The 21,663-nt window shown below is 39.4% G+C and overlaps 1 protein-coding gene and 1 long non-coding RNA gene across 2 annotated transcripts in view; both read right to left on the minus strand.

The window, feature by feature from the left end:
* The window catches only part of LOC140151059 (uncharacterized), a 525,069-nt gene that overhangs the window by 397,898 nt on the left and 105,508 nt on the right, over window positions 1-21,663 (minus strand). The window lies entirely within an intron of this gene.
* LOC140168410 (atrial natriuretic peptide receptor 2-like) overlaps window positions 1-21,663 on the minus strand; it is a 38,336-nt gene that overhangs the window by 15,011 nt on the left and 1,662 nt on the right. The window contains exons 2-7 of the mRNA XM_072191800.1: window positions 17,519-17,693; window positions 17,362-17,415; window positions 6,871-7,020; window positions 3,533-3,692; window positions 892-1,041; window positions 179-302 (exon numbers count right to left, since the gene is read on the minus strand). Coding sequence (XP_072047901.1) covers window positions 179-302; window positions 892-1,041; window positions 3,533-3,692; window positions 6,871-7,020; window positions 17,362-17,415; window positions 17,519-17,693 — 813 coding nt within the window. The remainder of the gene's footprint in view (window positions 1-178; window positions 303-891; window positions 1,042-3,532; window positions 3,693-6,870; window positions 7,021-17,361; window positions 17,416-17,518; window positions 17,694-21,663) is intronic.

The raw sequence follows: 21,663 nt of genomic DNA on the forward strand, positions 1-21,663 counted from the left end.
TTTTCTCGAAATGCGTATTTTGCAAATACGTCAGTATGTGAATTAGGGCCTATATTCAGTAGATGAGCATGATAACCATGTACCCGATTACAATTATTTACTCTAAACAGGAGTGTAAATTTGTCAAAGAAAATACTTTTCGCAAGAAACTAAAATTCTGTTCAATTTCGGCGAATACCTGCAATGGTGAACTTTTTGATGCCATGTCCGTAAATCCAACGATGTCACTGAAGCATATGGTAACACTGATGAAAGATTCTGGTTCAACCACCTCACCTTTCATTAACTGATTTGCCACGGTTCTGTAAGAAAACAATGCCAATATTTCAATAATTAATTGACTGATTACGCGGTATTATTTTAAAATAATAATGGCAGTATTGAGCGTCATTTTGTGGCTTGCAGGTTGTAGAAAGTGTATAGAGATAAAATGAATTGATATATTTTAGTTATTGACAACCCAATATAAATAAATAAGAAATCAAATTCAACGAATTGGTTTGAACTATATCACATAGGAGAGGTAATCCAGAGTGGTGGAGTATACAAGGTCAGCCTACAGAATGGAGGATCCATGGCACGAGAATTGAAATTGAAGTAATCCCGCCAACCCGAGCAGCAGAGTTGCGAATTAGGGAATGAATTTCATCACTTCAGCAGGCCAATTTGCAAGGGTCGTAATTTCGTAGACGAGCCCGCCGTTTACAGTACTGAATATCAGCCAAAGTATATGGTTCATGTTATCACGAATGTTTTACCAAACAAATCCAATTGACTATGCTTCATAAATTACGCAGTGAGGGTTTACAATATGTAATCTTGTTTTAATTTTGGTTATTAGACCAGTCGGATTTGTTCTTCAGATGACATCGAGTTTAAACAATCACTTACTTTGGTAAAACTTCATACAGAAGTTTCTCGGTGCGTCTTTTCTCTTCCATAAAGGCAGCGGTGCGTTCATCTACGATGGCTTCTAATTTGTCGGCATATTTCTGCATTCTTGTCAATAGCGCGTCAACAACGTTTTCATCTTTCTTGCCCCTATAAAAATGAATTTTAGTTGAAATAAGTTGACTACATTGTAGTAAGAGACCAATGCTAATGTTCCATGAATCAAAGTGTTTTTGGCAGGCCTGAAGGGTACTGAACAAAATTATAACGTCATAACTAAAGATCACAGATATGGCAAACTATACCTTTTTGGATTCTTTATGACCAGACGAGTAATTTGGTATATTTTTTTTTAATTGGGACATTTCATAATTTGCCTGACACTTTGAAGAGGGCAGCCCAAGTCAAATTTGTTCAGTACCCTTCATGCATGCCAAAACACTTTCACAAACCTTTATTCCAAATATTTAGTCACTGAATATTAACAGTGTCGGAAATTTAAAGAAAAGGAAAGTAAAAATGAATTTGCCGTTGCAAATGACATGGACGCGCTAAGAAAAACGAACGCGCGCGTGGACCTTGAGACACAACAATTTTATAGCCTAATACATGAATACAAAAACATGTTATACCCCACGTGACCGTGCATTATATGGCGCAGTATTTGTCTGCACTGTTGTTTGATGGCATGTAAAACTGAATCATTTTAAAGAAAAGTTGAACAATGATGGCGCTATTTATCTAAAATCTTGTTTCATCCATCTTTACAAGGGGTAGACACTTGTAAAATGGTATTAGAACATCAGCAAACAGACTAACAAATGACAAGGGAATTTTCAAAAACTTTTTATCATTAAATGTAAGGTATATAACTCATGTTATTTGGCTAATTTAAATTTAAAATATATGTGAATAGCGCCCTCAATTTGCACACAAATGTACAATTTATAGAATTAAAATTACCACAAAAAATGCAGAAAAAGATGAATAATTTGATATAGAAACGAAAATCTATGTCAAAAGTTGCTACAAAATATATGTGTATATACAGTAACAGCTTTTGGTATTATTCAGGGCTATAACTGAACATTATAATAATGTTTTGTTAGACAAATTAATAAATGGTCACATCAAACAACTATGTCTGTTGTGTATGCGTGTCCTCCTCATTCAGCGTGTTTATAGTGAATATACCGAGTTTTGAATATACAGTATACGATAGTCCTTGTATATAAACCGAAACTCTTGCTGTTTATAGTGAGACATAGTTACCGCACAAATTATATACCAACTAACATTACCGTACATTTGCAATGACCCCGAGTACGGGAAATGTGTACTATTGTGGCGCGAGCAGTAAACAGCTCATTCAACAGTATAATCATAGCGGCGAACATGTATATAATTATATAGCTTCTGTTTTTATAACTCTATGGGTGAGAAGCGTTCCAAATGTCCTGCGCGCATCCTACGCATCATGAAGAAGCTGCTACTTCCTATAATACAGCACACAGTTTATCCTCGTGTGTTTATAGTGCAAATATCTCGCGCCAACACCCTTCGGTTGAGAAGGATATCGATGTGCGGTACATACAAATACGGCTAGTGTTTATAGTGAGCAGGTTTCCGGATAATTTCTGACCGGATAGAAATTATACCTCAATGTACCTTACATCTGATCACACTATAAACACGCTGATAGATTGAATACTATACCGGTCTTTTCAAAGATACTAATATTACAGGTGCAAGTGATCAGCATGAGATGGTTCAATGCAGAGGTACCGCGTGAACGTACCAGTGCAGCGCGGTATATTCAAAAATTGTTTTCACCTCCTATTTCTATGATAGTTAATCCGATTATTACATCATCGCCAGCGTATAAGTACTATTAATTGATCCAGCTCAAGTGACACCTCATTGAGTGGCGTAGCGTCATAGGGACACCCCCAATCGACTTGAAAATTTAGAAAAATAGAAAAATAACAAAGAAAACCGGCTTGTGGCCCCCAATCTGGTGCGATTCCCCCATCATGGTCGGTCAGGGCCGAATTTACCTTTGCTATGATAATTAATCCTGTAACATAACCACTTCTACGGCAAATAAGGTAGCTGAAGCATTACAATTTAGAGGGAGACGAGCATATTTGAACAGGCGCGCGAAAATTGTCAATATCAGACTATTTGAGCCCCAAATTAAGGTCAATGTTGCCATGTTAAGGGCCAGTACGCGCGAAGTGCGCAAAATCTCGCAATTTTACCATATTTTTTTTCCAAGCATGGTGTTTTGGGCCTAAAAAGACACATACACAGGAGAATTTTGGGGGCCCTGGGCCCGGCCCATCTGGCCTAATTGTAAATCCGGCCCTGTGGTCGGTGCTCCCACCCTCGGTACTCTTCTTAAAAAAAAACAAAGCAACAGCAATTTTTGTTATTATTATTCCGACTCCGAGGGTGGTACTGCACCAAAAGTGGCTAATACAATTTTGTGCGCGCCAGGCGTGGCAGGATTTTTTTCCATGACCCCCCCCTTAGTTATGTTGGCTTTGTTTAATAGCGTTAGTATGTAATTGTCATATCTAATATTCAAAAACTAGTTTTTCATGTACGTATACTCGTGCAACGGTGGCAACTTTTATACCTTTGAACAGCAGATAATATTTGACGACTGGTTGGTCTTGATTTCGGGTCTTCCTCCCAGCATTTATGCATAGTGTAATATTTGTCTTCGGAGCATAAATCACGTGCAACCTTGGGTCTAAACGGCGGATTTGTACCAGCTTTTAATTCTCCAATTGCATCTATGGAACACAAAATTAACAAAATAAAAAAGAATATGAGCAAACCTATACTGTGGTTACTTAATGTTTGTCAAATGTTGTTAAACTAGTTCGTTTGATCCAGCTCTCTATTTAAATAGCCTTACAATTCGCCGTACAAGTAGTTATGCAACTCTTTTTGAAGGTCTTCAGCAGAGTTATAACTTGGTGCCAAGCCTTAAAGGGCATATATATTGCTCGGACAACATTATATAACGAGGACAATGAAAATGACTCCTTCTTTGAGAAAATAAGTCGTTTAAAATTGATATTCCGCAAAAACCAACTGTAAGCGGTGAGTTCCTTCAAACGAGACAGATTTGACCTAGAAACTACAGTGACGTATAAATATGAACATGGCCAGCTTTGAGAGAATGGACTGTCAACACTCTCAATGCACAGAACGTATACTGTTTTTGTTATCAGAAAAAACCCTCTGAATCAAGTATTACAAATTTAATGGCTTTTTCACATATGGACAAAATCAGGCCCCTTCAAGTTCTTTGTTATTTAGAAATTGTGATATTACAATTCATATGTATATCAACTTGATAAGAAATACTTGGACTAAAAAACATTTAAAAAAATTTAGATCAATATTTTACCGTACGACCAGAATTTAAGCATGACATATCAATATTGTATTTATTATGCAAATAACCAATTTCCATTGCACGGGAACTAACCTTTTGTTGTTTCTTCCCAATTTCTCGTGTACAAGGTCGCGCATTACATACATGAATGAACATCAAAAGAGCTTTCCGAGAGCTCATGTGTATGTGCTGCTCGTGAATTGTTCATAAATGTACGTCATCAGTCTGCTGCATTGGAAATCGATATCGCTGAAAAGTGCCGTACGAGCCAGCATTTTATTAACACAGTTTGTCTTTTTTCAGGAGAAATACGTAATGTAACGCAACTTGTAATGTAATAATTATTCTCTTCGAATGGAGTTAACCTTGTTTTTGCAATAGATATGCCCTTTAATCACCAACCCTGCACGACATAAATATGAAAACCGTACACGTTGCAACTGGATTAGTGTCTTTGAAAAGAGCGATATGATTGTACACATTATACATGTGATGAGTGCAACCTGCATGCTTTAATTCCGGACAATACATTAAAAAAATAGTGTAAAGCCATCGCTAGGGTAATTTATCCTCTTACATCACTACTTCTACGGCGAATAATAATTATTGAATGGTCTATTCTAAAAAAAAAATACCACAAAGTAGCATCCATTTCAATATTGAGCAGTTACCTTTATAGGCCTAAATATTTTGCAAACAGGACCTACATACCACATATAATATTATATATTATAATCCTAAATCTACGAGGGTCATTCAGAAAAATCTACCTCCATCATCACACCTCTGTTATCTTACGTGCCAGGATATTGAAATCTTGGCTACAAAATTAAAGTTATTTGATTAAAATATGATTTTTGGTTTTTAAGATATGTTGGTTAAAGTAAATACAGATTTGGTACGACGGAAACGGTCGGAAAAGAAAGTTTAACTTTGATTAAAAGGCGGCCAACATCTATGTGGAATTATAATCATTACAGATTTATTTCTGAAGATAATTAAATTGCTTTATTTTTGTTCCGATAATTTAATCAATAGCTAATGCTTGCAAATACTACAGATTTCCTGGTTGTCGTGTCTTTTGCATAACCGATACATGTTCAGAATAGCCTTTGTATTGACCCTTTTCCATAAGTTGTTGACTTCGATCGGGTGAGCACTTGTTGGTTCAAGTGATATTAATTGGTTTAAAAGTTAAAATCAAATAAGTCTTATGCACAGATTTTGTATTAAGTATATACAAGGTTATATTAACAAACTGTTCATCTTATTTCCACGTCAAGATGAAACCTTTGCTTAATAGGACGTAATTACGAATTACCCTTAAAAGTGGTTTTGTCGAAATCTGGAAAATGTCACTAACGTTTGTGTGTCTGTTGAACCCTTCGATGTTTTCTTCTAATATAAAATATGTTTCATTTTGTTTTGTCCTAACGCATGTCAGGGAGCTCAAATAGGACCAAAATATTTATCCTGAGTAAGCAGTTGGTCAACCACATCTTCAAAATATATTATGGACATTATCCAAAGCTACAATATAATGCTTACTAAACTATTGGCTTCAGTTTGTAACCGTTTCCGATGTAGAAATCTGTATTCGCTTTAACCACAATATCTTAACAACCAAAATTCACATTTTCATCAAATAAGATTCATATTGTAGCCTAGATTTAAGTATATAATCATGTAAAGTAGGTAATGGGGATACGCATCCTACAAAAGAACAAATAAACACAATCATATGGGGAACGATTGTTCACTACAAGAGAAAAATTAATATATTTAATAAGAAAGAATGAACCCAAAGTGTTATACTTAAACATGGCAACAAATAAACACAAATCCCGACCGGCACACAACCCAATTTGAAGAAAAAAAGCAAGGGAATGTGCCGGCATGGGAATCGAACACACGACCTTCCGATCTCCAGACGGACGCCTTATCCATTAGGCTACCAGCTCCCACTGATAAACGGTGGTTAAAACTGGGTAGCTCTGGGTCTAATGTTAGCAGTCGTGGTATACAATACACACAAACAAATAGTACACAAGTACACAAGTGATGGAGATCATTACTGATGCTTAATCGTTTCCCCAGTATAATATAAGTAAAGTAGGTAATGGGGTACCATCCTGCACAAGAACAAATAAACTACAAGAGGAAAGTGAATATATTTAATAAGAAAGAATGAAAAGTTTACCAACCCAAAGTGTTACAATCCCGGTTACAATTAAACATGACAACAAATAAACACCATCCCCGACCGGCACACAACCCAACTTGAAAAACAAAAGCAAGGGAATATGTGCCGGCATGGGAAATGCGCTATGCTATGTTGCATTGCATGCGTGGATAATCCCCACTTTGCTGGAAAATATCCCCAGTTAGATAGTATGGAATCAGATTGGTCGGATTCTGTACTATGCAATAGGGGATATCCCCGTTTGCAGGTGTATCCCCAGTTTATAGGTAAAAAAACAGAAATGTATCCCCGTTTTATGCACGCACCCCACGCCCACGTATGCATAGAGCACCCACTCATATACCATCGAAATCAAAACACATACCCTGCATGTTGACGGTCACTCCTTCCTCCTCATACGGCCCAACTTGAGTGATGATAGTCTGCATAAGCAAACCAGCTGCGTAGATGTCGCCTTTTTGAGACGGAGGTAGTGATGGATTGCGAAGATGCTCTGGAGCTGTCCAAAGTGGCCCTACGTTAATAATGGTTGATTCAAACAAATGACCGTGTTATACTTAGGCCAAAAAAAAATTGTTATGTTGGCGTAACCCGACCGACCCTATTATTAGGCCCGACCCTACACTTTTTTTTGACGGTGCTCCTCGGAAAAAACGGAATTTTACTTAACCCGGGAGTACCAAACCATTGTTCGTTATGGCAGCCTCCGACTACTTATACTCTGAGCTATCCTGTTTCAGTGTTTGGTAAATCTGGTTCAAAAACAATATTCCAATCAATTAGAAGGGTGGAATTACACGTTTTGGTCGGGGACTTTGCGCAGAAACTGTGTGATGAATTCCAACGAGGTCCAGGCAGCGAGGGATGATTTGACTCGCGGATATCGAGACATGCAATTGATCGAGCCAATGCAAACCTTACAGGACCTTTCATACCGACATCTGGTTACAGTGGTATGCAGTTTTGAAGAAGTACAAAGAGAGGAAGATGGTGAAGTTGCGAAGGATGCGTTTGTCGTGCTAAAAAGGAATGTTTTAACTTGTTCAACATTGTTCAAAAACAGTTCCTAAAAATAAAATAAAAATCCCTACCTACCTACCCTATTTTCGATCAGTCCGTTACGCCAACATGACTTTTTTTTTGGCCTTGTTGTTATTATCATTATTATTTATTAACATACTCTGGACAATTAATTTCCCTGATCTAATTTTCACATAGCACTGTCAGCAGGGGAATATCCAACCAAGCAATGAGTAACAACCCTTGCTCATCTTCCCTGACCCTCTGTGCCACTAGCAGGAGTCAATTTATTATTAAGATTTTAGTCTACTTTGGTTATATAGCCATAATATGTGACTTGCTTCACAACGACGCCCTCAAATTTTCTTGAATTTCTACTTTTTGCATAGCAAGCGGGGGAATAGGGTGGACGAAATCCATGGGCCCCGAGGGTTCAAGGGCCCCAAGCACAAAAGCGAAAATTAAATAAGGGCTGATAATGGAGAGCAGGGCTGGATTTACAATTGGGCCAGATGGGCCCGGGCCCAGGCCCCCAAAATTACCCTATGCATCTTTCTTTTAACCCCAATAACAGCATGTTCTTTGGCCAAAATAGGGCAGAAGTGTACGCGCATTCAAATAGCAAAATTTGACCTGGGGTTAAAATAGTCTGAAATTGAATTTTTTTTCGTGTGCTTTGCGCGCAAATGTCATAGTAATATCGGAACAAAATATGTTAGTCCCCCTCTATATTATATGAAAACCAAAACTTGGCCACTGACTTGAGTGCACATGCCTTCCTCGGCACGTGAGTTCGGGGCCTCCAAACTTTTGGCTTGGCCCAGAGCCCCCATAAGGTTAATCCAGCCCTGGTTAAAATGGACCCGTACTGCTCCTTGTCCATGGCCCCTGATGCTCTTGCTACGCCCCTGATCGTAGTGCCCATTGCACTGTTATTACGGTTGTGTAAGATCTTACATAAGTTGTGTAAAATTTTACACACCCCCTGTTTACTATATGAACCTAGCACCTATTTTTAAAACAACAGTTGTGTAATATTCCATACAATTATTGCGTTCAATTTATTTTGTGTAAACTTAAAGTTTGTACGTGACATTTTAGCATCTAAAGAGCCGAGCTCGGGTGGAATCTAGCTAAATCTAATGGTGTCAAAACTTGTTGCATCATCCCGTCTGAATGATAGAATTCTATTTAAAAAATAAATTATGTACAGCAAACCACGAGTTATCAGAATATAAAAGAGATGTTAATTGACCAAGATAAACAATCGAGTATATAAATGACAGTTAACTACATGTAAACCAGTCGCCAATTTTAAAATCATCAGACTGCCCATCTGCTTTCCGGCAATCCCGACCACGTCACTGCAACCTCAGTGTGACAGACTTTTCGGTTCATTGGAGCTTTACTCTAATACCGTAGTCACTATTGTGGGCTTTTTTTTAGCCCTATTGTGTGACTTAGAAAATCAATATTTCATGCCGGGAGCCAAATACCATTATCTGATTAGTGAAGATTGATATTCTTTTCAGACGAGGACATAAATGCAAACACACTGACAAATACGACGCCATAATGAAAGATCACATGAGGTGTCACATGTTTTGTTACTTCAAATACAAATGCATTTCCTTCCTATTATTGAGAGTAAGTCCTAATTCCGACATTACTTTAGCAAAACGACATTCCCCTGTCAAATTAGAAGTCATTTTTGAAAAAAAACCCCAATCACTGCTGCATGACGGGATCATAGTAGTTATCCCCAATTCCGCCCGTCGTGATCGCTCTAGTGAGTGTTTTTACTCTCTTCAACAGGTACAATTCGCTAAACTCACGACACCTGTGGTGACCTCAATCACATGGGCCGTGTAAGAGTTGATGTGAATTATTCATAACCGATCGATACCTTGCCTCACTTTGTCGAGAGCAAGCCAACAAAAGGTTTAGGTTTGCATGGCTAATACAAAAAAGAAAAGAAAATTTAGTGGCACCACCCTAGCGAGGGGGCCAGGTATAGACTGCCTGAGGGCCTGAATGTCTGGTAAAATTTTTCTTATAAAATTTGGGTCACGGGAGGAAAATGTGGGAAGCACTATCATACGCGCAATTCCTGCCTTACGTAGATCATCATCATCATGAGGAGGTAGTACTCGATGTATAGAGCTGCGTAGTTACTTACCGCCCACCTTATTTTAGGCGCATCATTTAAATAAATGGAGTAAAGGTGCTGATCCATTGCCCGTAACCATCAGCGTGTTTATACCGCATTTTGAGTATACCGTATACGATCATCCTTGTATACGTACCAATACTATTGCTGTTTATAATGAGACACAGTTACCACACAAATTATATATAAACTAACATTATCGTACATTTGCAATGACCCCAAGGTCACACGGGAATGTGTAAATATTATGGCGCGAGCTGACAGGCCATTCAACAATATGATCATGGCGGCAAACATGTAGCTTCTGTTTTGATAACTCTTGGGAGTGAGAATCGTTCCGAGTGACCTGCGCGCATCCTACGCATCATGAAGAAGTCCCTACTTCCGGTAATATCACACACCATTTATACTGGTGTGTTTATAGTGCAAATATCTCGCGATCGCGACAATATCCTTCGGTTGAAAAGGATATCGATGTACCGTACATACATATACTGCTAGTGTTTAAAGTGGGCAAGTATCTGGATAATTTCTGACCGGATAGAAATTAAACCGCAATGTACCGCACATCTGCTCCCACTATAAACACGCTGAAAGTGGCAAGAATGGCAGTTATATCCACGTCAATGTCGCTTTCTATCGATTATGTGTACACGTCTATCTATGTCGCTTTTTTTAATTTGACAAATTTTCATTTAAAAAGCTAGGGTGAATGCAGGGTTTGCAAGAGGGAGGAATGACATGAGGGAAAGCGGTAGGGAGATCGAGAGGGGAGGGGAGGAAGACAACAACAAAAAGAAAGACAGGGCGGAGGAAGATGGGGAGAGGGAGAAGTGGGAGAGGGGTGTTATCACGGTTGTTTAATGGCATGAAAACTAGACGATAGATAGATATGTCATTAAGGGGTCATTTCCGATCCAATACGAAAAACTTTAAAATGCCCCTTCTGCCACAAATGGCAGAGTGATGCCACGTGCACACATGCATTGACATTAGCCAATGTCTATGGGTCAAAGGTCATTCAGGTGTCACAATACGGCCGTGTTCGTGATCTTCTTTCTTTCATATCAATTTGTAAGCGCTCTTTTAGCAAAGTCATAGTTCATTGAATTTACAACCGTATGACAAAACAGGCGAAAATAGTAACTTTCTGCACCAGATTTGCTATTTAAAGAGAATTGGCCATTGCTCATTCTAGTGACTCTAGAATTTAATGACATAAAATTTGACAAATATTGTAAAGGAACACTTGAGGTTTTGAAATTTTAAAACCTACATTTTGGTCAAAAAATGTGCTTGGATAGGTAGTTTTCAACATATTTGTCATATTCGCCTTGCTATATCATTGAATTGCGTTATCCTGTTGACCTAGTGACGAAAAGTGTTTTAGAGGGAAGTGTTAGCTTTCGTTTGATATAAAAAATTCTGATTGGATGAAGGGAACACTTGAGGGGAACATCTTGGTCACAACCATCATTGACCATGCTCCTACATGTCACATGAAACTCATGGGGTCAAAGGTTATGTAGGGGTCACAGGGGTCAAAAAACTCAAAATGCTAATTCTCCCACAAATTACGTAGGACAGTAACGTCACTTGTCACCCCGCCCCGACTGTGCAAAAAAATTCGGCTTGCTTCGTTTCGCTTCGCTTTCCCCAATTTTCCACCCGATTGGGTACATTGCCACAATTTTCCCCCATTGGGTGCGTTATGTGTTGTGAATGAGTCTCTGGCAAAACAACTAGCACTTGCAGCGCGCGTCTAAAACTATGACAAATTACGTTTAAAGCAACCAATATCCATTGCCGGATTACTATTGGGTCATATGAACCCCGGGCTCAGGGCATCTTGCGTGCACATGCCTTCCTCACGGTGCGTTTAGGGGCCTACATACATACATTATAAATATTTATAAAGCGCTGCTACATTTAGAACGTAGCGCTCAAAAAAAAAAAAAAGCAAAAGAAGAACTTGAAGGAAAAAATAAATGAGAACTGCCTGTGAAGGCTACAAAATCTATGAAAACAAATGTGACTTTAGAACCCTCTTGAAAATACCCACTGATTGTGATTCCCTGATACCAATTGGCAGTCTATTACAGGTGCGAGGCGCAACATAGGAGAAGGTCAGCTGACATGAGTGTTTTGATTGTGTTGTGCTCTGTCAGGAGGGTGGTATCAGAAGCAGAACTCAGGCCTGCACGCGCAGGGCAGTGCAGGGAAACACAATCAGACAGGTACTCAGGAACACTCTTGGTGAGGCATTTAAACACAGTGACTAAACCTTTGAAATTGATGCGCTCTTCAACAGGGAGCCAGTGCAACTGCTTTAAATACGGTGTGACATGATCATATTTGAGGACCTTACATATCAGCTTCGCAGCCCAATTCTGGATCCGTGGTAGTCTTTGAATGTCTACTTTACAACAGCCTAGAAGCAGCTCATTGCCATAATCGATCTTGGAAAGGACAAGGGCTCTTATGACCAGATGACAAGTGTCATAATCCAAGTACCGACGTATCCGGGAAATGTTGCGAAGCTGGTATGTAAGGTTAGAACAAAGAGTCTTGACGTGAATGGACATAAACATTTGACAGTCAAATATAACCCCTAGGTTACGCACAGAATCTGAAGTACAGATGGATTTGTCCCCAACCCTCAAAGCAACCGGTATCATTGAGCGCTTCAGGTGTGGAGTAGTGGTCACAAAAAACTCAGTTTTGCTGTCATTAAGTTTCAGCATGTTCATTATCATCCAAGCCTTAAGGGATCCAAAATGAGCGTTTTTGCGTTTCGACAGTATATTTTGTGGGACATGAGAGCACCTCAGACCTATCGAATTGCATTCTGAATATGAAGCATGTCTTTTTGATATCAAATAATTTTCATTTTTTTTAAATCACAATATAATACAAATTTTTGCCATAAAATGTGTATTAAATTGCGAATTTCAAAAATCAAAATTATTTGATATCAGAATGACATTCTTCGTATTCAGAATGCAATTCGATATGTCTGATGTGCTCTAATGTCCCAAAATAAATACTGTCCAAACGTTCATACCCCAGCCCTTAAGAGCATCAATACAACGAGATAGATTATCTAAAGCAGCATCAATGGATACCGGGTCTTTGGGATCAAAACTGGTGTACAGCTGTACATCATCTGCATACAAGTGGTAAGATAAGTTCTGGTTCTGGTTCTGGTTCTTTACAGTTCAACACCCCAAGTGGGGAAAAGCGAACCGGTTGCGGTGTGTGTGCTTTTTGTTGCTTATTTACTTGAACAGCTGCTGTAGTTGAGCTTTGAATGCGATTGGGTCAGATATGGTTATTGTGTCTTCTGGTAGTGAGTTCCACTCCGTAACGGATCGTGGTATGAAGGAATATTTGTAGCAGTCCTTGGACGGTTGTGGTTGAATAAATGACTTGCTGTGTGACTTGCGTGTGAAGCGCGTTACCGGGTGCAGTAGGGTTCGAACTGGGACGGCTAGGTGACCTTCGTGTGCTTTCGGGAATAGGCTTAGACGAGATATCTTCCGTCTGGTAGCAAGTAGCGGCCAGTCCAGGTCTTGTAGCATGTCGGTGACACTGCTGCGCTTGTCATAGTTGTTTTTGACAAAGCGGGCGGCTCTGCGCTGCACAGCTTCAAGATGGTAGATTTGGTCCACGGTGTAAGGGTCCCATATTGCAGCGCAGTATTCCAGCGAAGGTCTAACGAGTGATTTGTAGGCAATGTTCTTGATTTCCTCAGTACATCCCCGTAAGTTACGTTTGATAAAACCCAGCGATCTGTTAGCTTTTGCAGCTGTGCGATTGATGTGACAATTCCATTTCAAATTGCTAGCAATATCAACACCAAGGTATGTATGTGAGTTTGTTTCTTCAAGGAATGTACCGTTTAATGAGTATTTGTGTTGTTTGGGGTGTTTGGAGTTTGTGATCTTTAAAACAAAACACTTGTCAGTGTTAAACGCCATACACCATGTCTGCTCCCAGCTACAAAGTCGGTCAAGGTCACGTTGAAGTAGGTCTGCGTCTGCGTCGCTGCTGACGGGTCTGTAAATTACACAGTCGTCAGCAAAAAGTCGGACGGTGGAGGTGATCTGGTCTGGTAGGTCATTGATATAGAATAAAAAGAGCAACGGACCGAGCACTGTGCCCTGCGGAACGCCTGATTGGACACGTACCCAGTCCGAAGCATCACCTCCAAGAACAACCTTTTGCTTTCTATGCATCAGGAAGTTGGTAATCCATGTGTGAGTCGGTCCCTGTATACCATAATGGGCAAGTTTCAGCAAAAGCCTTTGATGTGCTACCACATCAAATGCCTTGCTGAAATCCATTATGATAGCGTCTGTCTGTCGCCCTTGTCGAGGGATTTGGCGAAGTCATTAATGGTCAAAATCAGTTGAGATTCGCATGATCGATTTCGGCGAAAGCCATGTTGGTGGTCATTCAATATATCATATTTGTCTAGATGGTTCATGACACTCGAATGGATGACATGTTCCATCACCTTGCAACATATAGAGGTAAGCGATACCGGCCTATAGTTGGAGGGTTTAGTGCGATCTCTTTTTGAAGATTGGAGTAACATTGGCACTCCTCCAATCTTCAGGCAAATTTCCTGTCTCGAGTGATTTCCGAAAGATGGTCGCCAGGGCTGGCGCAATCTCCTTTGCCCCCATCTTAAGGATACGTGCAGGCACGCCGTCAGGTCCTGTCGCTTTGTTTGGGTCAAGATCGGTCAGTAGCTTTGTGATACCATTTGTGGATATGTGTATGTCAGGCATGCATGGAAACTTTGGGCCTGGTATGTGTGGGAGATTATCAACTATTTCCTGTCGAAAGACCGACTCAAATTGTTGGTTGAGAATGTCAGCCTTTTTGACATTCTCGGAGATAAGAGTACCATCACTTTTTAAAGTTGGGACACCAAAGGAGTCTCTTGTTAGACTCTTAATGAAGGAATAGAATTTCTTCATTGACTCTGAACATGTATCTCTGACATACTGACGATAGTTCCGACGCGATTGCCGGTTCAATTCTTTGCGAAGTGATCGAAAGATCTCCCAGTCATCGGTGTTATTTGAGTGTTTGGCCTTAATAAAAGCTTTTTTCTTTTTCCTGTAGATCCGTGATACATTACGATTGAACCACGGGGGGCTTTTGTGAGGAGTAACTACCTTGGTAGGGATGTTTTTATCCATGGTACCTTTGACCCTAGTGCAGAAGTCATCCCACAAATCATCCACTGTGACCATATCTGAACAGATATCTTGAAAGTCACTGCTTATGTCTGTGAGATCTTCTTTAATGGCTGACCAATCTGCCTTGTGATAAAGGTGAATTCTCCTAGGTTTGGACCTATTTACTTTAGGACGGGTGTTAATTGTGACCAGTGGGATACCAGTATGGTCACTCATCCCAGGTAAAATCCTCACTCTGTCCATCAAGGTAGGGTTTGACATAAAGAAGAGGTCTAGTATATTAGAACCACGAGTTGGCTCTCTAACTAACTGTTCTAGACCAAAGTCATTTGCTATTTCTAGCAACTGCCTTGATAATCCCGGTTTGGGACAACCCGGGATGGTGGTCTAGTTCTCCCAATCAATATGTGAAAGATTAAAATCTCCAACTGTAGTTGGTCTAAGATATCACTTCCTGATTCCGGGGGTCTATAAAAAGCACCAAGGAGAATCCTTTTGGAACCGACTAGTTCCAGTTGTGCCCAGAGTATTTCACACTCAGTATCTAAATCGGCACGATGTGACATGATAATGTCATTTTTCATGCATATGAAAACACCACCGTATCTTTGGCCATGATCATTGAGAGGCCTATCCTTACGGATAACAGAGTAATTTGATGGGAAAATTTCACTGTTGCTGATGTCATCAGACAACCATGACTCTGTTCCTATGAGAATATCGGGACTGTTTACATCCAGACAAATTGCTAATTCGGCAACTTTATTGCACACGCTCTGGAAATTTATGATCATGACTTTGACTGGTTTATTTCTGGAGGGGGTACCAAGACTACTTTTGGTAGCCGGGGGTTTATCAGACCATCTAGTACGCCTACCAAAAACATTGTTAGCAGTTGGTATGTGAATTGGTGATGATGCAGCCAAGGGAGATTTTATGTCATCTTCACTACTGATAGAAGCGAGTACTCTATAACTATTATCAGTTATCGTGGACCATGATGTAAACAACGAACTTGCAAAGTTCGGTAAGCCACAAGTACATACCCAGGTGACACTACTGTCCTCCAAGGCTGCATAAGTTTGAGTGCTCATATTTAAACATTTGGCATGGAACCATGCATCACACGCATCACAACCAACTGCGTAACATGACCAATCACATTCCTCATTACAAATTTTGCAAGGAAATTCAGGACCTGGGTTGGTCTCTACATCGCCAGCTTGTATAACAATTATCAAACAGAAATAAGTGAGGACCAGTTGGCGAGGACTACTACGATGGTCAGATAATCCAGATTTGGTTCTAAGCTTACAAAGCAACAATTTGATATCAGCAGGAAAATACTTGTAATCAAAAGTCATATTTGTAATGTCTGAATACTTTACTAGATCATATATGTTTGTAAACATTGGTGTATAATATATATAACAATAGTAATACATGTAATTACATAATGGTATGGTATCAAAAATACAACATGTATGATATGAATATAAAATATCATCAGTATTGGATACGTGCGCATTCAGATGATGTACAGAATTTACACTGGGTTTTACATGGATGTCAATCACTTCTTGCATACATAAGAATATAAAAATGGCAAGTAACACTATGTGGAACAAGATGACCTTCATGGTGGAGAGACGCAAGGTCACCTTCACACATCCCAGCCCTACTTTCAACCACACCAGACGTTACGCTATGGCTAGCACTGCATGTTGGACGCCATCTTGGATTGGTATATCATCACACAATAACAACAATTTTTAGATAGAAAATACCTGACCCAGATGAAAAATGCTGGCTCAAAAAGCTCAACACTTTGTGGTTAAGATATTTATAAACCACAGTACTGATAAATAAAGTGCGGATGGCTGAAAAGATGGTAGATTTCAGCCGATTTTTGAGCAGCAGCTGGATGACGTGACTGCTCACCGCCAAGCACACACACACAAGTTGAATGATTTGATGATACGACCAACTGGTACAATATACAAAGAAAACCCCGAGGGTCCGATGATTGAACCTTGAGGTAGGCCAAATTCGAGCCTCCATATTTCGGCCTCCATAGTTTGACCTGGCCCAGGGCCCCAAGAAATGTAAATCCGGCCCTGCCAATATCTACCAAATTTCAACACAAAGAAGAACAAGTGAAATATTCGGTCTACACCGCGTTTGTTTACTGTCGGAACATGGCCCAAATTCTTACTTTATTATCCACTGCTCTAGTATATTTTTGCATTGTGGCTAATTTATTGCTATACAAGAATGATGATAAATAAAACTCTTATTATTTTTTGATATATGGTATATTTATTTATAACCAAAGTATGCCATTACAAAAGTCGTTCCAGCCCGCACAGCTACTTCCTTATTCATATTAAATCTTCATTTCTGATAATATCAAAAGGCCACTTAGCAGCGCATTGCCTTAACACCTACTGACCTTTATCTTCCTTCATTAGTGGCCCGTTACGAAAATGAAATATTCCTTCAGCATCTGTTAGACAAAGATACAAGCGCCACATCGTCATCATTTACTACTCGACTGTACAAAATGGTCGATATAACAGAGGTTGTGGCCCTTGTGGCCACGTTCTTACCTGTGTTTGCACGCTCGTTACCCTGGCCATCGATGTTGATGTCAATCTCGCCTGCGCGGAATTCATGTAAACCGAAATCGCTTATCTGGAGCAAAAACCGGCTATCAATTAAGCAGTTGTTCCAATGCAGTCTCCCATGGACATGGACGGGACTATTGTGAAGGTAGTTAAGACCCTGAAACAAAATAAGTTTTTCGTTTACATGGTTTATAGACTTTTTTTTTATCAAATGAGAGGGGGAAGAGGGTGAGAGTATGAGATGTGTCTCTCACATCACATGAGAGAGAGGGAATAAAAACTACAATAACGTCGTAATATAGGCCCTATTGGGCCTGTATATTGGGCCTGCAATGATTTTGGCCAGGCGAGTTGTGGTGATGTGGACAAAGGACTAATGATTTTGCAAGATTGACAAAATATGTGCGCATCCCATCACCCCTCCGCACCGCTGTTCATCAGCACCAATGGAGATTAGCCATGGGGCAGGGTGACAAGTTAGTCCCCTCTCCTACTCAGTTGACAGAAATGTTGCAACAAAATTTACGATTTGCATTTTTCTTTTCTATTTTAGACCCAAATTAACCCCCACTTTGGCATATTTAGCTCTTGAATATTTAGCTCGTAATATTTTGCTCGGAATATCTCTCGGAATATCCTCGGTTCCAAAATGCCAAACTGCCGCGCGCTTCGCTCGCATTTATCTCGGTAAAGCCATTTTGTGAGTAGATCTGCGAGGCATCCTCTTGGAAATTTCTTTCATCTCGAACTTGAACAAGAATCTCACAATTGAGAGTTATAACTTCCTTTCTATTATGTAAATCATAAATATGAGTGCTATAGGGCAGCTCCTCTGATGCCTAGAAGAAGCATAAAACTCATGAGCTGGATCAAAATACCGGGACTAAGTTAACCAAAAGTTGTAAAAGGCCTATGAATCCTCCGTTGACACGATTCTGAGACACAATTGTCCTAAATATTGTTCATTTTAGCATTGCAATTGCAATTTTTTCGCGTGCTTCGCGCGCATTTGTCCCGGTAATATTCTTTTAGTAGCAGATCAGTGGGACAATCTGGAAATGTTGCCCCTTGGCTCGGTGACTCCGGTACATCCCCTTTGAATTTAACATTGAAATAGCACTTTATCAAATTTTCGTGTGCTTTTCCCGGTAAAGAAATTCTAGGGACAGTTTTGAAAAAAAAAATTGGGTTACAGTTCACATAAATTTGTAAGCGTTCTTTAGCAAAGTCATAATTCATTGAATTTACAACCGTATGACAAAACAGGCGAGATGTGCAATTTGCCATTGCTCATTCTATTGACGCTAGTATATGTACAATGTAAGTATGCTTTTTCATTTAATGACATAAAATGTGAACAATATTTTAAGGAACACTTGAGGTTTTGACTCTTAAAATCTACATTTTGGTCAAAATGTGCTTGGATAGGTAGTTTTCAACAGATTTACCACATTCGCCTTGCTATAATATTGAATTGCGAAAAGTGTTTTAGGGGGAAGTGTTAGCTTTTGTTTGATAAAAAAAATTCTGATTGGCTGAAGGTAACACTTGAGGTTTCGACAAAAACCACTCACAGAGGCCCATTTTCCAGCTAGAAGCTACACAGCTCTTACGATGCTATGCACTCAACCGTGTAGTGTAATAACAGACGGTGTGGAGACAATTCACAGCTTGCTTTGAAGCTCTTGGACGAAAATGTGTGCTCAGGTATATCATTGGATGGATCTCTCGAGGTCCAACCATCACAGACCATGTTCTCGAGAAAGACCATATCATTGACTGGGAGGAGGCTAAGATTTTAGGCAAAGAGGCAGACAAATACAAAAGAAGCAGTGAAAATCAGACAAGGTACTACCATGAACAGAGACGAGGAGCAATACAATATAACTCACGTGTTTGACGATCTCCTGAAGAAACCAACTGGCAACCAAGTTGCTAAGCAATAACGAGTTGTATACAGAAGGTCGTCACAACAACATCAGTGTTGATTAAGAAATCTGACAGATTTCGAAACGTCCACATTGCTGTTTTATTGGACTAGAACTATGAAATTCGCCTCTATTTTCAATAAGAGTCCTGATGAACATGTTTAGTAAAGACAAACAGATTGCAGTTTGCAGAAACGTGATGCCTCAAAACATCACATAAAGGGTTATGTGACGCCTGATTTGTAGTAATGTTCAATGTGCATGTTTGGCAATGCTGCAGTTCATATCTATGCAACAATACCACATTTGGGTAATTTGACTGAGTAGAACTGGGGGAATGCTCCATAATGCTACCCCTACCCCTTAATATAGCAACTCAAATATCATTAATATTTAACTTTCATACGTGTCTTTAGCAAAAATAATGGTAACCAATTGGAGACTGCTTGTTATTTGGAGATGTTTTAAAGGGAGGGTCCAAACAAACTACCCAAAGTGTTTAATATTGGTTAGGATAGCATCTACTTTTTCCCAGATTGTTTCTTCTGATTTCGCTATAGAGTTACAGGCTGAGTCAAAAAGAAGTAAACTCATGTTTGAGGGGCTGTAACTCGAGATCTGTAAGGAATCTGCTAAAAATGAAAATACCACTGTAAAGTAAATAAAAAAGAATTGTTGCAATTGCTCACAGCAAACTCAAGTTATACTCATTTGAATTCAACCACCCATTTGTGTAGCTGCACACGGTTTCACTTCCCAAGTAGGGCCTACCTATTATATTGATTGGTAAGGAGCGATATCCAAATGCAAATAAAGTTCTGTGGCAGGTGTGGTTTCGATTAATAATTCCTACATGTTAAAGGGCACTTTTCAATATGAATTTTACCTCATTGCACTACATTATAATAAAATGGGCCAAATGACAACATGGCACCACAATTTACTGCACGGGAGCGCACGTTTCTGTCGACGAAGTATCATGAAACTAAGAGTCCCACTGAAGTTCAGCGTCTTTTTCGTCTCCAATTTCCTACAGCTAACCGGGTTTCATGTAAAGGGCAGTATAAAAATGTGAACAAGCTCAATATGCATGGGACACTAAGGAACAGGCAGCCGGAAGCTTCAGGCAGACCACGAACTGCTAGATCACAAGCGAACATTGCTAGAGTTGGACATGCGTTACAGCAAGACCAAAGATCAGCCCAATCCTTTACCCAACATTCCCCAATCAAGCTTCTGCCGGGTCGTTCGTAAAGACTTGAATTGGTATCCCTACAAACTATAGTACCGTCATGTTGAATATTAATTAAAAGCAAAAGTTGTCTTTTCAACAATAAATCCTGTTAGAACTTTGCTGATTCGTCGAAATTGAAATGGATGAAAATCAATCAGCCGTGTGCAGCTACAAAAATGGGTGGTTGTATTCAAATGAGTATAACTTGAGTTTGCTTTAAGCAATTGCAACAATTCTTTTTTTTTTATTTAGACGTGTAAAATTTGCTCTTTCCAGTGGTATTTTTAATTTTAGCAGATTCTTTGCAGATCTCGAGTTACAGCCCCTCAAACATGAGTTTACTTCTTTTTGACTCAGCCTGTATACAGTAAGAAATAGCGAAAAAGTAAAGATTTTGTGAAAATCTACCGCCTGGGTGAAATATGCTTCGATCTTACTGATATTTCAGCACAATACTAGTATGTATCCTAGTAAAATTCTCCGAGAGTTCCAAATTTTCCCACCCTATTGTATATCCACATTTTCATGATTCCATTCAGTTGACTTTTATCAGTAGTTTCCAGCAAGGCTGACAGTTTCTGATTAATCATTATTTTTTCTGATGCCGTCATCCTTTAGATTTTTGTATATAGATGAGCTTTCCTTGGAATTCAATGGGCTGGTTGTGAATATGGGTGATCATTTGTGACTGGACGCGGCGAATCAGCCGTAAAGTCGGCCCCGATCAATTTTGTTTTATTTCGTGTTTAGAAAATATACACCATAAGCTTTAAAATGGTATATCATTTGACGTCAAACGATATCCAAAAGCGGGGTTATGATTTGTTGAACTCTGTACCTTCGACAAAATTGTATTTTTTATCGGTTCTACATGTGTCTCTTTTTCTACATTTCTGGTAATAAATATCCAACAGTCATAATTGGTGGTCATTTCAAATAATACCCAAGTCAACGAGGTTCAGAAA

The sequence above is a fragment of the Amphiura filiformis genome, chromosome 1 (assembly GCF_039555335.1).
Source record: "Amphiura filiformis chromosome 1, Afil_fr2py, whole genome shotgun sequence".
Lineage (NCBI taxonomy): Eukaryota > Metazoa > Echinodermata > Ophiuroidea > Amphilepidida > Amphiuridae > Amphiura > Amphiura filiformis.